Source organism: Heteronotia binoei, chromosome 21, assembly GCF_032191835.1.
Source record: "Heteronotia binoei isolate CCM8104 ecotype False Entrance Well chromosome 21, APGP_CSIRO_Hbin_v1, whole genome shotgun sequence".
Classification (NCBI taxonomy): domain Eukaryota; kingdom Metazoa; phylum Chordata; class Lepidosauria; order Squamata; family Gekkonidae; genus Heteronotia; species Heteronotia binoei.
The window spans coordinates 115,626,686-115,647,690 of NC_083243.1; the positions used below are offsets into that span (position 1 = coordinate 115,626,686).

The window sequence follows — 21,005 nt, forward strand, 5'->3', positions numbered from 1 at the left end:
AAAGGAGGGTTTGACAGCGACTGGCGGGTAGATGGAGGAGGCAGGGAAACTCGTGGAGTTTGTGTGAAGGGCTCCTCAGGAGAAGCTCTCCGTGCCCCTCCCCCAAATTTCTTTCTTCGGGGGTCCCTCCACCCAAAATTTTCTTCTTTATCCTTATGGATCTTTTCTAGCTCCTTATTGGCTGCTCTTCCTAATCTCAATCGCCTGATTTCTCAGTTGCAGTTTTCTTTTTGGTTGATGATTGAGTCAAGGAGTAGTAATGATTTAATAGTCATAATATTGATATAAAAGATTTCCCCCCCTTACCTGGAAATGACTCCAGTTGTACAGAACAAATTCCTTATTGTCCAGAGCCATAAATGTTTTGGTGATCAACTGAGTGATTCTAGTTCGCTCTTTACAAAAACTCTAGTTTTCTCTGCATGTGCATAGAGACATCAAACTCATTGCCTTTGATACAAGGAGGGAAAGGTATTGTCATGCCATAATATTGGAAACTTCAGGGCATGTGAGGTGGGGAGCTAGCAAATGTGGGGACATCCTGTGTCCTGTGCTGGGGAATTCTGGTTATTTGCAAAAGTGGTCTTTCTGTAATGGGAGGAGAGCTCTGTCTGGAAACAATTCCTTCCATCTGTTACACAGATTTCTGGTCTGGACACCCACTGAGATGGAATCTGGTGGCATGCATAAGTGCAGCTCAAGGAAGAGTATTCAGTGGCAAAACTACTTCATATCTGTGGGTTCTGAGACTTAATAGATACATTCTTTCTCTCTTCCTTCCCACCACATCTGTCTGTGAATACAAGAGAAACAGTTTTCAGGTTAAAAATAAAATTGTACCTCTGTTTATTTGAAATACCATTGTTTTAATCCAGGAAATTAATGAAACCTTGATACGACTTCAATCAGAGAAAGATAACCTCCAGTCCAAATTGGATGCTGAAAAGCATGTAATGAGAATCCAGCTGAAAGACATGATGGAGAAACATGAGACAGAAATGAAAAAAGTTGAAGAGAAACATAATGCTGACCTGCAGGCAATCCAAGAGAAACATGAAACTGAGCTGCAAGAAAAAGACCAAGCCCTGCTTCAGCTTCAGAAACAAGCAGCCAAATTAAGTACCAGTGGACAGAGTAATTTGGAACAAACTATTGATATAGATTCTGTAATTAAACAGAAGCTGGACCAACTAGAAGGTATCCTGTTGAATTACAGCAGCTTTTACAGTTGGTTGCTTGCTACATTCAGTGCACATTTAATATTGCTCTGAAACAGCTTCTGCAACTCTAGTAGTGTGGTTTCTCTTAAAGTTCTGAGATGCTTCTTTATGGCCAATTTGCAGAGAACCTGAGGGCCTGTAGGGTATTCCTCTGGTGGGATGCAGGAGCTTGTTGAATGTAGGCACTTGTCCTATGTAAGCCTTGTTCTTGTTCTCTTGAATGCGTTTGGTTCTAATTTCAGGCAGGGAGGGTGTGCAGTCCTTAGTCTCTCACTCTGGCATCCTGCCACATGGATTATCTTTGGTGGTGGTAGAAAGGGCCATTAATTCACAGCCAATTTATGGTGACTCCATAAGGGGTTTTCAAGGCAAGAGATGTTCAGAAATGGTTTGTCATTGCCTTCCCTTGCATAGCAACCCTAGCCTTTCTGGTACTTTTCAACCCAAATTGTAACCAGGGCCAACCTTGCTTAACTTCTTAAGATTGAGCTAGCCTGGGCTATCCAAGTAAGGGCAAGGCAAGTACAGGGATTACTTGTACCCCCGTACTATGTGTGAGCTGCCTCTTAGTAATTTTTGATGTGTATCTGAGAGTCCTCTGTAATTTTAGCTTTAAAACTCATGTATTGGTATGTCAGCAGACCAGGCTATATTTTATAATAGCACTTTTATTATTGTAATTATGAACAATGACTGGGGTTGCTGTTTGTTTAAGCTGAAGCAAGACTTAAATCGGAAGAGGCCAGAAAATCTGAAGCTAAATTCCTCAAAATGAAAGCTTGGTCCAAATCCAGAATCAAACAGCTTGAAGATGAACTAAAAAATGTATGTAAACTTTTTTTTTAAAGTGACGCTATGCATAAGTTTCAGTGATGATTGAGGAACTAAAATGGTGCAAAAGTATCCACTTAAACTTCGAGATGCAAAGAAATATTTTGGACCCTGTAAACTGCAAGTAGAAGATGTTCATGACCACAGGTCCTTCGTTCCTCTCCCTCTCCCCAGCAGCTCACTATGACCCCATGAAAGCTGATACTGAGCAAATCAAGGGATTGTATGTGTATAAAGTACCCTCAAGTCACAGAAGATTTATGATAACCCTGTAGGAATTTCAAGGCAAGAGGCATTCAGAGGCAGTTTGCCATCGTCTTCCTCTGCATAGTGACTCAAGAAATTTCTGGTGGTCTTCCATCCAAATACTAAGGAGGTCCAACCATTCTTAGTTTCCATATCATCCTGATGAATTCAGGCTAGCTTGGGCCATCCAGGTTGGGGCAAATGAAGGGATTAGTGTAGTATAAATTATTAGATTACTGAAATACTTAAAATAATTGGGTTGCAAGCATTGCACATTATTTTATTTTAGGAATGATGCTACTCCAGAATGCCTTAAAGGTGTCAAGCACATTATAAGATGAATACAGGATTCAGTTTCTTTGTTTGGGAGTCACACAGTAATGAAGTTTTTAAATTTTCTTTTTTGTTGTAGGTTACTTCCAAGAATAACGATGTAACTGCTTTACGTAACCAAATTTTGGAACTGGAAAGGAAAAAGGAAGACCTACAGTCTACACTACAAGCATTTTCTGAACTTAAAACTCAAAATGGTGACTAGTAAAAAGATTTTCTTTCCCTTTTGGATGTTGAGCCGATGGTGTATTCTAAGAATGTTCTGGGCATCAATTTGATGGCTTGGATCACACCAAAAATTATAGCTGATGGAAAGATTTGTGCCCGTGCAATGCAGTTTCCTCACCTTCACCCTCCTCTCAAAATGTTGCTTCTGAGGGTCAAGGGGACCCCTAGGAACAGCATCGGAGGTCTACCCCCCAAATCAGCAGATATGTTCACCTAATCAGCAGATATGTAAACCTAATAATTATTTATTCCTTTGTTTAATAGGAAGCCGCAGACAGTGAGGTAGCATTAGCAGTAATCAAGTTAAGGTCCAGAAAAGATGGGTGGCAGCTTCTAGGCAAGCCAAGAGAAACACAGATGACTATAATGATTGCCAAGACAACTCTCTGCTTCCCAAGATCTCACAAAAGCTCCAGTTCTCACGAGAGCTCAAGAGCTCTTGGAGGGCCTCTACAGATTTATTTAAAAATGGCATACTCTACCTGTTACGGTGACAGGCAGGAGGTGGCAGCTTTCAATTTGATGACTGTTTTGAAATCTTTGTCTCATCTGTTTGAGCCATCAGTGTTTTTAAATCTCCAGCATCCCAAACTTTGGAAATATTTGGACACAGCCTAATATCATGGTGTGGTGCTAGTGGGGTCTTATATTATTTCACAGTGCATCCCACTTATTTCAAGTCCAGATTGATTCTGGTCCATGTAACAGTTTGAGTCGAGTACCTTTGATTTAGAGATGGAGGCCTTGTCTGTTTACTAAGTCCAGCGCACTAGCCATTGTACCACATGTATGCTAGATGCTGTAAAGCCTAATGCAACATCCGTTATGAATCCTCCCTGCTGCCCTTGTGTTAGGAAAAGGGGCTCACACCAGGCTTGTGTGCTTGAGTCCAATATCAGGCTCAATGTGCATTTTGTATTACAGACACTTTTATGTGTTTTTGTTTTGCCTTCAAAGTAAAAGTGCTCAAAAGATGAGTCTTGTAGCATTAAGTGCCAAGCAGATACCTCTATCACAGCTTCCTAAGTCAGATTCAGTTCACATAGCATTTCAGTATTTTTAACTGCTGTTTAATTGCAAATAAATATGTTTAAGAATTCCAGTCTGGTCTGTAAAGATACTTTCAGAGAATCCAAAGATACTTTCAGAGAATTCAGAGAGTCCAGAGAATCACATACTGATGTTTAGACTCCCTCGAGTTTTGAAAATAGTGTTCAGGGTGCTGATTACTCAGCAGAAGTTGTTCAGCTTTTATGTAAGACAGGTTTCAAGGGACCCATGGCATCAGGTGGAAACAGCTAGTAATAAATGGCTAGATCTTAGTAAGAAACGGCTAGATCTTATCTTCGCTTCAGGGATTATGGTGGACTGTATTACCACAGATGTGATGCCATGGTCAGACCACTTTGCCTTGAAGGCCTGGCTATGCGCACCTAGCCCTCCCTGTTTAGGCGGCAAGCGCATTTATGCTCGCCCGTGGAACCTGATGGACCCTAATGCGTTCCAAAGGGCTCTACAGGATCCTGTTAGATGGTCTAGTGGAAGACTGGCATGACTGTCTTTCTGCAACCATCGATGTGGTCACCCCCCGGCATTCTCTTCACCCTCGTGATCACTCAGAGCTCTGGTATTCCGTGAAGCTGAGGCAAATGAAGCGAGAGCTGAGACAGCTAGAGAGATTGTGGCAAAGAGCTCGCAATGAAGCTTCGAGAGCATCCTATAGTCCTTTGTTCAGACCTATGAAATGACTATGAAGGCTGCAAAGAAGGAATTCTATGCAGCCTCCATTGCATCTGCAAAATCTCACCCAGCACAATTATTTAGATTAATTTGGTCTTTCACTTCTTTGCCTCAAGGCATTCCAAATGCTAGGGAATTGGCAATTGGTTGTGAGGCTTTCGCGAATCATTTTGCAGATAAAATCTCATCGCTGTGCCGTGACTTCCCAGCTACATTTGGTACAATATGTGAACTAAAGGCCCCTTGCCTGTCTCTGGGTCCAGTTTTGGACCAGATCAGCCCGCTCTCTCAGGAGGAGGTTAACAAGCCCCTGGTGGCTGTGAAATCGACCACCTCCCCCCTTGATCCCTGCCCATCACGGCTGGTAAAAGCCAGTAGCAATGAGGTAGGGATTCCCCTGTGGGAGATTATCAACACTTCCTAGTTATCAGGGACATTCCTGGAGGCTTTGAAGGAGGCACTGGTTCACCCTTTCCTGAAGAAACCATCCTGTGTCTGGGTCAGAAGGGGGTGGGGAGTGAGATCAGGCTCCCACCTTTCGATGGCAACCAATTGACACCATCAATAGAGGTGAAGAGCCTGGGGGTATTTCTGGATATCTCTTTATCTATGGAGGCACAGGTCATAACCACTGCAGGGGGGCTGCCTTTTCCCATCTGAGGCAGGCCCAGGAGTTGGTCCCCTGCCTTACCTCCCATGATCTAGTCACAGTGATTCATGCAATGGTCACTTTCAGATTAGATTATTGTAACTTTCTCTGTGCGGGACTTCCCTTGACCCTGCTCCAGAAACTCCAGCGGGTACAGAACGCAGCAGCCCAGTTGTTGACATTGAGGCCTATGCAGGCACGGATGCATCTGATGCTGTGGGAACTGCACTGGCTATCTCTCAAGTACTGGATCTGGTTCTAGGTGTTGGTCCTTACCTTTAGGGCCCTTTATGGCCAGGGACCTGCATATCTTCGGGACCACCTATACCCATATGAACCGCCCCCCCCCCCCCCCCCCCCCCCAGGCTCTGAGGTCTGTTGCTCAACATCTTCTCATAGGTCTGGTCCCAAGGATGCCTGGCTGGCTTCAATGAGGGCCAGGGCCTTTTCAGTACAGGTCCCTACCTGGTGGAATGAGCTCTCGCTGGAGATCCAGGCCCTGCAGGACTTATAAAGTCCTGTAAGACAGAGCCTGTAAGACAGAGCTCTTCCACCAGGCTTTTAATTAATACAGTGGGCATCCTTTGAAAGTCATCACTTCCCCCAGCATTTCACCATTATGGTGTTATGTTATGCTGTTAGCCATCAGCCCCCTGCTGTTTACCACCTATGTCTGTAAGATTGTTTACTGTGCTGCTCCTGTTTCGTAATGTCTGTTTTTATTATATTATTTTAACTCTGTTTTATAGTTGTAAGCCGCCCTGAGCCCACTTGCAGGATAGGGCGGGATGTAAATCTAAAAATTAAATTAAATAAAATTAAATATAAGAATCATACTGAGATTATTTATTTGCTGCAGATAAATCTATATGGATAATTCTTTAAATTGTTAATTTCCTATTGCTGGAGTTGCTAGTTTAGTGGAAATTAAAAGTAACTGTAAACACAGTTTGAACTTAATTTTTTTAATATATGACTGTATTCTAGTAAACTATTGATGCTGGCAATTAATATAGTTAATTGCTTTTACAGAAGAATTGCTGACTAAGCTGGAAGTTTATGAAGAACAGCAGCGAAAATTGCAAGCTGACCTTGAACAAGTTACAAAGAGGGCAGCTTCACAGGTCTGCTGCTGTTTTTTTAATGGAATTTTCAGTAGTAGAAATTATGTCTAATGGTGTGCAGGACTGGGAATTATTTAAAAATCTGCTGTGCTTGTGAATTACTAATAGTCATGGTATCTCTATTGGTATCTTCCTTGTCTTCAGAGGCTACTACAATTATTCTGACTTTATGTATGTTTGTTGGATTTAGGGCAGTTCACTTTGTGTGCAAGAAGAAAACCAATTTTAAACTATTCCATTCCTGTTGACTTAAGAGTTCTCTGGATCTCATGTTCTAAGATCTTGTGCTTTCCTTTACCCATTTCCTACTCTTTCCTCTTTTAAAGTAAATAGGGAGCTATCATATCAAAAACGGAGGAGGCAAGTGGATTGCAAGTGGAGACTTTAAAACAAACTGTGATGGTTATATGGAACCAACTGAGCTGTAGTCATCTACCACAAAAGTACCATTGAAGCAATTCAGTGCTATTCTTTTTATGTGTTTGTGGCCAACAAAATGTATAATGACTGTTTTCCAGTTCTGGAACATGATATTTAGCTAGTTTCATAAATTGAATGTGTACAAGAAAGCTTTTAAGGTTATTTGGCTTATAAAAACACTGTTGAACTGATTGTATTAATTCCACGTCTCAACTTAATTTTCTGCAGGCTAGTGAGTCAGGCAGTGTGGATGAACTACAGAGTCAGCTTTTGGAATGGCAAGAAATTGTTCCTGAATGTGAGGATGTGCACAGTCAAATCAGAGAAGAGAAATCTGCTATGGCTCTCAGAATGGCACAAATTGAAGAGGAAAGAGAAGGTGAGTTAGTATATTTGCTGTGCTACTACTTCTTTTTCTTAGCTTGGCAAACTTTGGAAATGTTTAAGTTGTATGTGCAGCTCCAAAGTTTCTCTTTAAGTTGTTCTGTTAACCAGATAGATTTGAGCATGAATTACTTCACATCTATATTTAACAATATTGATTACTATTTAACATTGAAAGCATTAATGGAAATCAAAGCAAAGGCTGATGTTATCCATAGGGACACTGAAAAACCATAATTTATGAGGAGATATTATAGCCACATTTCTTGACACCCCCACCTTTCTTTGGTCCTTTACTGTTCTTTCATGCCCCTTAAAAGGATCTTGGGAGCCCTAAACTGATACGGTTCCTCTTAGTATGAGGTCCACTAGAGTCATAGGAAGAGTATGCATATATTCTACTGACTGGTCCTTTGCCTGAATGCAGATGAAAGGCAAAGCTAAACATTTGGAGACTGAAATTGTCCATGTTGTCTTTCAGCCCTTATGCATTAATATAGTCAAATGTTGAATTACCTGTGTATCCACTTAGTATTTAATTTGCATTTTTTCCTTCAGTTAAGCATGATCTTTCTGTTTGTTTTTTCCCCCTTCATGGTTAAACCTGATGAGCACTTGACGTCCCTTCCCCCTCCACTCCTAACCCTCACTGCGATTTGGTCAGCCACTGAGAACAGAGTTTCCCATCAGTTTTGTGCATGCAGGATTCTGCGTCCACAACAGCCTATAAAGTACTGTTGCTGATTTTCCTCTTTAAATCAATTTGTCTGGGAAATCTCCAACGGTATTTTATAACAGCTGGTTGTGGTGCCATGTGGAGTTTATTTTGTTAGAAGCATATATAACAAATGCTGTTTTTAAATTCTGTTTTCTTCCCTTTTGCAATTCCTGTTCTTTATATCAATGTAATTCTTTCTTTCTTTCTTTCTTTCTTTCTTTCTTTCTTTCTTTCTTTCTTTCTTTCTTTCTTTCTTTCTTTCTTTCTTTCTTTCTTTCTTTCTTTCTTTCTTTCTTTCTTGTACTAATAGCTGACTCCATATTTATCAAATAACTGTATGGTAGAAGATAAATAATAGACTAAGTGTTTTAAAAAAGTAGATTATTCCCACATTTATTCTCTACAAACATAAATTTTTACAGAAACATGAATAAATATTTGGCTAAATATTTCTAAAGAGCTTTCAAACCATAAATGATAAAGGTCATATTTTTGTCAAATTCTTAAGAACAAGTCAAGCAGTCATTTTAGGACTTGGCCCCATAATGGTATTAATGTGTTTGAACCCCTCTTTAAAGTCAAGTGATAGGACTTTATACTGGTGTAGGTGATAACCTATGCAGCTGTGTTGTGGAATCTAGTGCCAAAGCCAAGGACATAGTCCTGTGAAAGTTTTCACAGTTAAGGCCCGTTTATTTCATTGGGAGATTTAAAGCTAGGCAGTCATTGCTTTCAGAGAGTTAAAGATGATTTACAAGAGAGATTACTGCTCATGGTATATATACTTAATTCACTTAGGTTTGCAGAGTTCTCCCCACGCCAAACCTATGGCATGTGTTGCTAAGAGCAAAACAATAGGCCACAATATGTTCCTCCAACAGGGAAAGTAAAGCTTCTCTTGCTGCTTTATTAAACTACTGTGTGTCCCCAGCTAATTTAAAGTCTCCCACTGAAACCAAGAGGACTTAAAAGTGCTTTTACTAAATCATCTCCACAGTAGTAGCATGTTTGACATAAATGATAATTGCTGTATTGCTTGTTTTGTCAATTATTGTCAATTATCTCTTCAGAGAAATAGACTTGCCTCATGATGGCTTATATACATAAGTGACAGGAGCGATTAAAAACCTTTATATTACCACCACACACACACCCTTAATTTTGAAAGTGAAAGCTTCCACATTGTATTAAAGTATTCATAATTTTAAAAATAATGATTATAAAGCATACTTTTTCTAAACTAGAATGCTTGACTGGCAGTTATAAATACTCTCCCAGTTGTTTTCAGTAACGCCTATGAGATCAGCTGTTTTGTTCTTCTAGGTTGTGTGTATGTAGTTGATTTACAGATGCTGAAACAATACTGTAGCATCTGAACATTGACAGGTAACTAAAATCCATAAAATAGTTTTGATTGTTCACAAAGAATCCAATATTGAAAGTGGCTGAGAGGAGAAAAGGGGGACACAGAAAAACACTGAAAGCCAGATGGAGTGAAAAAGGCAATTGCTTTATTGATTACAGCTGATGGAGCATTGGCACAGCATAGGGAACAGAGCCAGACTTTGGGCAACCTGCCTGTTGACCAATGGAATCCTTCCTCAACCTGCATGCTGGAGGTAAACCTGGAATGGCAAGCCAGTGGACCTCCATGGTTGCAAGCCTCTCCGTGGTTCCCTTGCTACATGGGAGTGTAGCTGAGCAATAGCCCCTGAGTTGGGCATGCCACTGCAGGCCTCAGCCCCTAAGACCCTTTAAGGGGGTCCCCATCTAGGAAGACGGGCATGCAGGTGCAGCCTCCCCCTCCCAAATAAATTTGCCCCAATGCCTAAAACCAGAAGAAGAACCAAAGCACCTGCAGCTACAACCAAGGTGTAATAAATCCCATGGAGCCACTTGTGTCACAAATCTCATGGAAGCCATCTGCCCTGTACAGAGCGGCCTGCCTGAAGGAAATGTCTCGGTGACAAATAACGGAGCCACAAGCTGTTTCCACAAATTGTCCCATAGTCTTGCTCACTTTCCCCCTGGCACTGTCCACCTTGAGAAGTATCCCCCTGCCAGTTATGCCTCAAACAGCTCTGACTGCCCCCCCCCCCCAAAAAAGTGCATAGAAAGTGTGAACCCAGAGGCTGCAGATCTGATCTTTTTCGTGGTCTCTGTGCTTCACACTCATGGGATAGAGCACCTGTGCTGATCCCCCGAATCGGTACTTAAAAAGCCCGGGATTTTTCGCGCTCGGCACCAGTGGGCATGCACAGGCGTCCCAGTACGCATGCTCACCGGAGCCAGCGCGAGGACCCCACCAGTTCCTTCTTGACCGCCGCGTTGAAAGGATATTTCTTCGACTACTCCGGTCGGTGCCTGGTAATCCTTCTGGATTTTCCCCCTTTTTCTTGTCCATTTTTTGTTTTCTTAGCTTGTTAGTCTTGTTAGTTATTGGGGGGAAAAAAGAACTTTGTGTTGGACTTTGCCCCTCGGGGCTATACATGGGTTCTGGTGCCTATGGAAAGGCGTTGGGGGTTCATCAAGCGCTGCCTGAAGTGCGGTAGTAAAATCGCACCCCCTGACGGTCACTCCCTCTGCTTGTTGTACCTGGGCGAGGGACACCATGTCGACTTGTGCCCGCATTGCTCGAGGTTTTCAAGGCAAACGCGGAAGAATTGGGTGGCAAGGCTATTGGCGGCTTTAGTCAAGTCGGCTCTTCGTCCGCCGAAAATGGCTACGGGTCTGTCGGCATTGATGGGGGATGCTACCCAGTCTATGGCTTCAACATCGATCGATCCATCGCTGCCATCACAGACGGGTATGCCGACTGAGTGGGGTCGATCCACAAAACGACCCTCTGAAGGGTTAGTGGAGCCCATGCCAACCAAGAAATGCCGGGACGATTCAGGGACCTGATCGTCTTTCCCTAAGAAGCCGAAATCGAAGGATAAGTGGAAGAACAGACTTTCCTGCACTCCTTCTCCTTCTAGGGATGCTTTGATGGAATCGGGGTCAGCACAAACTGCTCCACCTCGGAGGATTCTGGCTTCTCCCAGTCCCCGAAGTCCATCGGTATTGGGAAGATGCAGTTCTCAGCCAACCCATTTTTCGCGATCGGAACAGGAAATCGACCTAACCCAGCAGACTCACTCGTCCAGGTCGGGGTCGCGTCATCGGAGTGACAGTGGTTCGGTATCAGAGGTCAAGGCTTTGGCGCCGAGTGAACCTTTAGCACCACTTCTGCCTACAACAGGGCGGACAGAACTCGAGTGCTGTGAGTCGACAGCTCCCGCCACCTCCTATGTGGGACCAACGTCAGTGGCCTTGCTCATTTGGGCCTTACCCATATCCATCGCCATACCTGTGGTATCCTTCCTGTGAGTTGCCGGAATGGGACCAACGCTCAGAAGCTTCGCACTTCTCGAGGGTTTCTCATCACTCCACCACTCGTTGTGTGCCTTCGGCATTGGTGTCGATTCCTCCTGAAAGACGCAGGGAGTGGTCTGGGGACCTGCAGGCTCATCCGTCAGTATTGCTGCGGTCGCCCGAACGTGGATTCAGCTCTTTATTTATAAATCTCTCTATATAATACACTCTTTATTGTTTGTTTGAGATATCAGCCAGAGGTGGAGGGGCCAAATGCCAGGAAGGAGGAACAAAACTGAAAGAGGGAAAAGACTGTGATGAAACAGCAGCCACTGTATCCTGGAGCCAACAAGGCCCAAAATCTAGGAGAAGTGAGTGCATCAGCCCCCACCCCCATTTTCTTTGTAATATTTCAGCTGTTTGGGAAGGCTGGGCCCTGAGAAGAAAAGAAGGGTGGGGGCCAAGCACAGGGCAGAAGGTGGGAAGAATCCAAGTGGGCTGCTCTGGCTCCACACAAGCCGTGAAAAGGAAGAGGAGGAGGATGCTGCCTGAAAAAGGGGGGGGGGGGAAGGATGTTGCAGCAAGCTCTAGAGGAGTTGCCACAGAGCTGTTGGCTGCTGAAACCACTTGAATTTGCCACAGTCATGTGCTCTCTGCTTGCCAGCTTTGCAGTTTACCGCTGCTGGCCTTCATTGAGGACAAAGGGAGATTGCCACCTGATCTGCTGCTGCAGCCCCATCTGCATTTCTGTCACTCTGGGTGTCTTCTTCATTTGGTCCTCTTCAGTGACCTCCCCCTCAATGTCCAAAGCTGACAGAGCAGTTGGGCCCAGGCAGTATTTATTTGTATTTCGCCCTTTCCTGCAAGCAGGCTCAGGGCGGATCACAACAAGAGTTAAAACAATTAAAAACTACAAGCTAAAACCATAAAATACAATAAAACAAATAACACATATATCAAAGGAGGTGGTTCCCATTGGGTGCATTCTATATATTAGTACAGCAGTAGGCCCAGAGATGAAATAATAAATTAAGATAAAATAACATAGCATTGTGGCAGGCAAGGGAGGCCAAGCAGATGGAAATAGGGATGTCCGCTACCTCAGTTGACGGCCCAGTGGAACAGCTCCGTCTTGTAGGCCCTACGGAATGGCATCAAATCAGGTAGGGCCTGGATCTCCACAGGGAGCTGATTCCACCAGGCTGGGGCCAAGGCCAAAAAGGCCCTGGCCCTGGTCGAGGCAAGCTGAACATCCTTTGGGCCAGGGATGGTCAAAAGATGCTGTTAAGCAGAATGCAGTGATCTCTGGGGAACATATGAGGAGAGGCGGTCTTGCATGGCCTAAACAAGAGGCGGAATGGGTCAGTACAAAGACTGCACTTCTTAGGTCCACTCCAGCCCTGCTTTCCGGAACGTTCCAGGCTGCCAATGATTGGCTAGCTCACCAAGAAGATTGCTGGGCTGTCTGCCCAGAAGGCTCCCTGATGCTGCAGCAAGGCTTCTACCTGTTATCACAGCTGAAGATAGGCGAAAAGTATACAGAAACTCTCAGCATATAGAGAGTGCTAATACAGAGGTGTCCTCCTGAGGGAAACTGTCACATTAAAATATATATATTTTTACTATTAGTTTTAGTCCAATAATTTTTCAAGAAATAACAGAACATTTATAAAAATCACTCAGAGCTGGCAGCAACCAGGAGGCACTAGTGGACTAGGACACCACAAAGGTCCAGATAGCTGTGCATCTCAAAAACTTAATGAAATACTCATGAAATCCTGTCTGTTTCATGGAGTGCTAATGGCTAACTTTCTGCTTCTGCCAGCAGAAAGTTAGCCATTAGCACTCCATGAAATAGACAGGATATTCAGGTTCCAACAGCTAAAGCCAACCAAATGATAAAGTTTTTGAAATGCACAGCTATCTGGACAAGTATTTTGGCTTTGTGGTGTCCTGGTCCACTATGTAAATATCTTCAGCCTGGACAGCTACATATCACTGACATTCATTCTTGTACTCATAGTGAACTTATGGACTATTAATAGTTCTTAAGGGAAATTTCTGCTCATGGATACTAGCATACAGTTTGGCAGTCATTGTTTATATAAACTGTTTCAGTGTTTGTACATTTAAATGTTTCTGCTAAGTGCCTGCTAGCGCTTCCTGGTTGCCTGAGCTGTTGCTGCCAGCTCTGAGCGATTTTTGTACATGTTCTATGTTATTAATATTGAAAAATTATTGGACTAAAATTATAGTAAAAATATATTTTAAAAAATTGACAGCTGAAGACAGGGCAGCCTATTTCCTGGCCTGGCCTCTTTCCCTGTGACTGGGTGAGTCTGTGGCTGAAATTAATATTGGTGTTGCTGGTTTCATATTACTGATTTATGTGTTTTCACATGAACCATACGTTACATTCCCTTTGTGTCAGAGGGAAGCATATCGGTGCGCTTTCAAGAACCACACATGCACAGTTGTTTCAGCACCTGCATGGGATATTTTCATACAGCCTAGGGAAGAACAAAAAAGTGTGAACATTTAGTGTTTGAACAGAGAGATGCTGATTAAGGTTAATAAATTAAAAACAAATTAAAAGGAATTAGTTAAAAATTTTAACTGGAAAAATTTCAGTACCAGTTATTTTAGTAAGTACAAAAACAAGTTCATTTTTCAGTTGACAAATTTAGACAAAAGGATGTTTCAAAAGAAGCTTTTACTGTGGCCCGATTCCACCTATCATGCAGCAACAAACGGCCCTTCCTGTGTATTCAGCAGGACTCATGATCAAGTTTCTATGAATTGCACATTTTCAGTTGTGTGTGTGTGTTGTATCTACTTAAAATTAGAGGATGGAATCCAGAGAACTGGGAGCAAAGTTCTGTTCTCAAAATGGATGTTTCCCACCTCCCCTGTCCTTTTGCAAACACCTGTGGCACCCCAGAAGCTACTTCTAATGATCAGAGAAAGTTGCAGACTCCTCCGTTTTCCATAGCAGAAATGCCTACCATTTGTGCAAGGGGGCATTTGGATCCAATCCAAAGTGCAAGAGACAACTAAATTCCTAATACTAAACAAATTAATTAACTAAATCTGGCCTCTTTTTTTAACCAAATTTAGTAATAATCAATAGTTGAGAAATGGACAAATTAAGTTTTTATTTCTTTAATTTGGTGTTGTCCTTTAAAAAATAATTCATTTGTTGACAATGAGCAGTTAGAGTTTACTGATTTAATGATTTAGCAACATGTAAAGTATGGAGCCAACTTTGCCTTCATTTCTTCATGTTGACTTTTGTCTGCTTTATGTGAAATGTGTCACATATTTGTGCTTTGTGGATCACAAAACAGATGGGAATGTCCTTAAAATTAAAAACAGAGTCTCTTGGTGTATGAACTTAAGTTACCATTTTCTGAAATTCTCGATTTATTGTTATTAAAAAATGACCAGTTATATGGCTTGATTCAGATTGCATTTCACAATGCAGGCATGTGACTTCTTCATAGTACTTGTAATAACAACACTCATTTAATATTAAAAAGATAAGCAAGGTTTGCTTCATTTCCATACAAATATAAGCTAACCTGAATAATATTAAGTGATGTGTTTACTGTACACATCAGCTGTAGTGTTCCTTCTATGTAGGTTTAATATGGTTATTTAAGTGGCTGCCCTCTTTGTCAGTCTCATAATTTTTTTTAATTTGATTTTTTTTTTGCCAAGAGATTTATACCTTACATGGCTTACAGGAACATTTTCCCTATATGCTCTGTAGAGGGGGAAACCACAAGGTGAATGATGATATGGAGGGCTTCTGTAACTTTTATTATTCCTACCACAATCCTCTGTCTGTATCCCTTTTGCGAATGTGTTCAAAATGTTTGTCTGATTTGTGATTGCTTTCCTGTGGCACAAAACTGATTGAGGATGACTGGTTTTTTCCTGGCTGCTCTGATCCAGCCATAGTCTCAGGGCAGCAGGAGCTGGAGGAGGAACTGGCTAGAGGTCAAGGGATTGGCAGGATGCATCCAGAGAGAAGAAAGAGTACTCAGCTCGGCAGGAAACCTCAGGTATGTTGGATTGCCTTAAGAATACACATTTTCATTGATGGTATTAATAGCATAATAAGTATATTTGGTATTGTAATGTGTGTGTACAGGGGGGCACTGAATATAGATACGAACAATTTAGTTCCAGTGATATGAAGTGCTTGGTTTGTGAAACTAAGGAGAGGTTCAGAATAATGTGATGTTTTGTCCTGTATTACAATTTGTGTTTTATGGGCTATTTCTCCCCCTCTTACATATAGGAAGATTATGGCTTCGATGGAAAACAGTGCTATGAAGATCTGAATATCACACTGGATAGCACTGATTCAGCTGAAGGAGAGAATATGGGAGGTTGGTGGCCAGAGTACACTTCCCCTAGTGCAGGTGTGGCAACCACTAGACAGTTTATTAAAGCATGCACAGCATCTGTTCCGTCTTATTTTTGTTTTTCAAATTCAACTAACAAACCATGTTGTGTTTGTGTTTGTTTTCTATGTTGAATTTTTTGTTGGCTTGCCTTTTTGTTTCATTTTGAAGCATGTGCGTGCTAGATGAACTGTCTAGTTTTGGTTCAAATCTTGAATTCAGTTGTTTAACACTTTGGGCTCTCATGTCTGAATAAAGGTTATCATCATTCATGGTAAGATTATTGTTATTTTATGTTACAAATCCTGTTGTGAAAGTGCCTCCAGTATCTTGCTCCACAACCAACCATTCTTTTCTGGTTTGTTTGGTTTCTGTTTGTCTGTTAAGATATGTGTTTTTATGATACAGATAAGGTTTTATTTCAAGAACAGTTATTTATGAAAAACTACATTTCTGGTGCACAGCTACTCTTAATTTAGTTGAAAGACTTTTTCAAGAATTTGTTAGTATTGTTTTGCCTGGGTCTGCTAAAGTTGTATTGTAAGTGACATTGAAAGTGGCCATATTTCACAGAATTCTTCATATTATTCATTCTCCTCCAGTATATTACTGAAACACCAGATTCTAAAATGGGCAAACCATAATGTTCTTGTAAGAAAGGGCAGAATAAAAGATAACATATATATATTTAAAAAGTATAAAGACCAACATTTTTTACTAATGTCAGAAAACAAAAGCAGTTTTGTGTATCAAGAATCCCTTTTTCCATTTTAAATATGAACCAAGTGAGATGCAGAAAATACTAGGACTGCAATCATTTAATCAAACTTTAGTTGGATAGTCAGTAGGGCCAAATTTTAATTAATAAAAACCTATTTTAATTAACGGGATACAGGTATTTTGTTTTAGTTGTAGGACCTAATTTTAATCAATGAAAACAAAACTTAATGGGTTACAGATATTTTTCTCCATTTTTAGGTTGGGGTTTTTTTTTTTACTATTATTAAAAAAAATCTGTTATGTGGCACTTTTATTCTACTCTTCCTCAGAGTCTAAGAAACTCAAGGCAGCATACAAAATTTTCTCCACAGCCTTTTATCCTTATAACAATTGTGTGAGGTAATCAGATTGTGGGTAGCCTGAGGTTGTTAACTAGTTGAATTCTGGGAAGGATTGGGATTTGACCCTGAATTTTTCCAGTCTAATACTCTAACCCCTTCAATACACAAAGGTCTCCAAAGGTCTTTTCTTTTCTTATGGGTTAAAAGATTTTGAAGTAATTCCAAAAGTTCCTGTGATTAATTAGACAGCAATTTTTAACATAACTTTTAATATAAGTGCTTCTAAAACCACAGTACCTCAGAAGAACGCTTACTCTTCTGCGCTACTCAGGAGGAAATTTAACTTCCAAGATGTCCATCTGTTGTCATTATAAATAAGCAATATTTATACAACACTTGTATAGATGAGCAACAAGCTGTATTTTGCAAATTTTATAGAGGCAAAGTCAAATTTTACTGTTGAGACTCCCAGTGCTTCCTCTCCTAGTTTACCCCCATGGCCTGAGATCCACATGCAAGAGAATTGCAACCCACTTTGGGGTCCCAATCAGATACTGCAGAAATACTGAGAAATAATAATAATCATAATAATAATTTTTATTTATATCCCGCCTTCCCCACCGAAGCAGGCTCAGGGCGGCTAACAGGACATGGTATGTACCATGATATTGTATAAAACAATTTTAAAATACAGTTAATAAATACATTTAAAAAACAGTTACATAAAATTTAAAACTACAATAAATTAAGGTGCTATATTCAATAGGTATATTCCGATGGCTAGATGTCGCTTTCAGGGTTCCTTATAAGCTTGCAGAAAGAGGGTGGTTTTGCAAGCCCTGCGGAACTGATTAAAGTCCCGCAGGGCTCGCACTTCCTCCGGTAGTTGATTCCACCAGTGGGGGGCCATTATAGAGAAGGCCTGCTCCCTCGTTACTTTCAGTTTGGCCTCCTTTGGTCCAGGGATCCTTAAAAGACTTCGGGAGCTAGATCGTAGTGCTCTCTGGGGAACATGTGGAGAGAGGCGGTCCCTAAGGTAGGCAGGTCCTTGGCCATATAGGGCTTTAAAGGTGATAACCAGCACCTTGTAGCGAACTTGGAATATAATTGGAAGCCAGTGCAGTTCCTTCAGCCCAGGCCGCACATGTTCCCACCGAGGTAGTCCCAGTAGCAGCCTGGCTGCCGCATTCTGCACTAGCTGCAACTTCCGAGTTCGGCACAAGGGCAGCCCCATGTAGAGGGCATTACAGTAGTCTAGTCTCGAGGTGACCGTTGCATGGATCACCGTTGCTAGGTCGCTACCTTCTAGGAAGGGGGCCAACTGTCTCGCCCTTCTAAGATGGAAGAAGGTGGATACTGCAGTAAATTATTCAATCAGCTAAAATTCCTTTAATGAAGTATGTACCTTGAATGAAATAGGCTTACGGACTGTAGTTGAAGAGCTGGAATTGGAAAGAAATCATCTGCAAGAACAAATTCTGTTCCTGGAGGAACGTTGTCAAGGCTTGGAAGACAGATTGCAGCTCCAAGGCAGAATGGAAGCTCTACAGGTAGGAAACTGGAGGTACAGTGGAGTTTTGTTTTGTTTTTTAAGATATTCCAAAATAACAGCATTTTCACTTTTGTAACAGCAAAACTTTATCTTAACAGTGTTTGGTATTACTGGATCTACGTAGTGCTTAAATCTGTATCAGCTTTGTTTACTGAAGTATAATCTTATAAATAATATTGCATGACATTTTTAAAAAAATGCTTACACATTAATAGATTTACTAGGTGGGATGAAGACATCTACCCCAAAATAATTCTCCGCCCCCCCCCCCCATTGTTGAATGATGCAAAAGAGTTTGGAACAGACAGCTTAAAGTAAAAATGGTGTTAGATAGCAATAGGCATATGAACAGCCTTCTAAAGATTGCAAAGGAGACAAAAGAAGACAGTGAAGGCCTTCCAGCAAGTAGCTACTCAGTATTGCCTTTTAACAATCAAGTTTAGATGTAAATGTTAGAGTTTATATTTCTTTAAAAGAGAAAACAATACAATCAAGTGATAGAAAATTAAAATCCTTAGAATGTCTCCTACTTACCATATTGTGCAAATATGCAGAGTACAGATAATGTGTCAAAGTACCAAAATACACCCATAAATTTTCACAAGGCTTCACTTCAAACAAGTAAAGGATGCCATGTTAGGATTTCCTGTAAACTTCTTGTAAACACGGTATAATTTAAACATTTTATCTGTTGAGCCGTGTGTGTTACTGGTACTTTCTTTAACATACTAAAAGTACATGTGTGATGATACGCCATTTACAGAATTTTTTTCCTCAAGAGACAGCAGTTAGCAATATTTCGAAGTGATATCTGAGTTGTAACAAAGCCTTTCAATACAGGTGGCATTTGGTGTAGAGGAAGAAGGGCAACTATTGAGGGCTGTACAGGTGTGTCTGCCCATTCCCAAATGATAGCTTATTTTTTTTAGAAGTGAAACTTGTTATGTTGTTTGATATACCCAGCACTTGATGGTAACTTTGTATGTGCTCATGGTTGCTGTTGGTTTGCAATTTAACTTTGTGCAGTAGTGCTGTGAAGCTGGGTAGACTAACATGTTTAGATTGCATGACTGACTGTGTCAGTGGAGCTTGCTTGCTTCCCCAAGCATTGCACTTCACAACTAATTTCACTCTTAGTTCCCGACCATTAGGTGATTTTTGATGGGGGCAGGGCATAACAGAATACCAGCAATTCAAACTGAATTGTGGATTTTCAAATTAATGTTGTATTTTATGTCAATCTTTTATGGTTTTCTAAGCTGCTTTTAGATGGCCCATGTTAGAAGTAAGCTGCTCCCACACAGTATGTGTGCATGGTGTGCTTCTGTATGAAGGTGATAACAGGTTCTGTCTGTTCTGATAATCTCATGATAAAATCATCATGGGAGAAAACTCTCAAAATGCATCTGTACCATTTGTGCTAGGGAAAATAATCTTTGATACTGTTTTTCTGGATCTTAATGAATGAGTTGCAATGATAATTTCTAACTCAAATAATTTAAAATTAATCCAGTTGTTTCTGTCAATTTACATAATTTACGCCATATCCTTGCAGAATGAAAATGACCGTTTGCAGTCTCAGCTTACGCAGCTGCGCAGCCAGCAAGCACGTGAGGCAGAAAAACACCTAGTTCTTATTTCCAATTTGAATGAACAACTTAAAGGGTAAAGTATGAAACATATGTACACACACATGCAAATACACATAAAAATCACCCAGGTTGCCATTACTTTCCATGTCTTAGAAAAAGTTCACGGATGTTTAAATCGACAGCAATAACCGGGGAGGAGGAGTGCATATCTAAACTTCTAGATGGCAGTATACTAATAAAATCTCATTAGTGGATTACTGGTGATTTTTTTCATGTCTAGTTACATTATGGTACTTTATAGAAAAATCAATCTGGTTTTCAAATACAAAGATATTTTTTAATGTTTTGTTTGTTAGGTAAAGAGTTGTCTCTTCCAAGAATGAGCTATGAATCCAGCCATGTGTGCTGATTTTCTTCCCTATGTTCCTGTCTGTTTTGGCAACCCTTACCGACACCTAGAAAGATAATTCCTGGTGTTGTAGAAATTGAACAAAGGAACAGGCATACAGGTCATGATCCTGAAGGGACGACAGGAGAAGGTGTGAAATTGCTCCTATGCCTTCCACAAGCACAGCTCCAGTGAAGGAAGAGAAAGCAAATGACTTCATGTCCTCACTCTTCTTCATTGCAACAACTAGGCACACACAGTTGTTCCTCCTTACAGATCCTGTGACCACAAGCATCCTCTTTCCAGGTGTTATAAGGAGATACCAGCATGGAGAGAGGAAAGCTCTGCATTTGTTTCATGCATGTATGATTGAATACAAGCCAATATTTGCTAAGTCCAGAAATTTGTTTTATTTACAGGTTAAATGAAAGAAATGCCTTGCTTGAAACTTTGCTCGGGGAGAAGGAGCAACAGCTTTTGATCACAGCAGAAAAGGTTGAACATGTAGAAGACCTGAGAAAGTCACTTCAAGAGAAAGAAACTCTAAACAAGGAACTGACTGAAAGACTTTTGCACATGGAACAAAAGGTACGTTTCATTGTCAGTAAAAATGATGTATGTGTTTTGTGTGGGCAGCAGAGTGTGCAAACTATTTGTTCCAGGTTAAATTCCATTAAATTCCAGTGCACAGCAAAAATCAGTCCCTTTTAACTGGGAGGTAGGTGTAGATTTCGTTAAGTAACCTGAATAAAT

At 41.1% G+C, this 21,005-nt stretch overlaps 1 protein-coding gene across 8 annotated transcripts in view; it reads left to right on the forward strand.

Annotated features, from left to right (window-relative positions):
* LOC132589122 (golgin subfamily B member 1-like) overlaps positions 1-21,005 on the forward strand; it is a 95,211-nt gene that overhangs the window by 36,458 nt on the left and 37,748 nt on the right. For 2 of the 8 annotated variants that reach the window (XM_060261768.1, XM_060261775.1), the window contains 11 exons: positions 876-1,197; positions 1,936-2,045; positions 2,710-2,827; positions 6,280-6,371; positions 7,020-7,171; positions 15,161-15,314; positions 15,554-15,677; positions 18,140-18,270; positions 19,113-19,160; positions 19,828-19,937; positions 20,672-20,840. In XM_060261768.1, coding sequence (XP_060117751.1) covers positions 876-1,197; positions 1,936-2,045; positions 2,710-2,827; positions 6,280-6,371; positions 7,020-7,171; positions 15,161-15,314; positions 15,554-15,677; positions 18,140-18,270; positions 19,113-19,160; positions 19,828-19,937; positions 20,672-20,840 — 1,530 coding nt within the window. The remainder of the gene's footprint in view (positions 1-875; positions 1,198-1,935; positions 2,046-2,709; positions 2,828-6,279; positions 6,372-7,019; positions 7,172-15,160; positions 15,315-15,553; positions 15,678-18,139; positions 18,271-19,112; positions 19,161-19,827; positions 19,938-20,671; positions 20,841-21,005) is intronic. The other 6 variants (XM_060261770.1, XM_060261771.1, XM_060261769.1 and 3 more) reach the window with 6 other exon arrangements.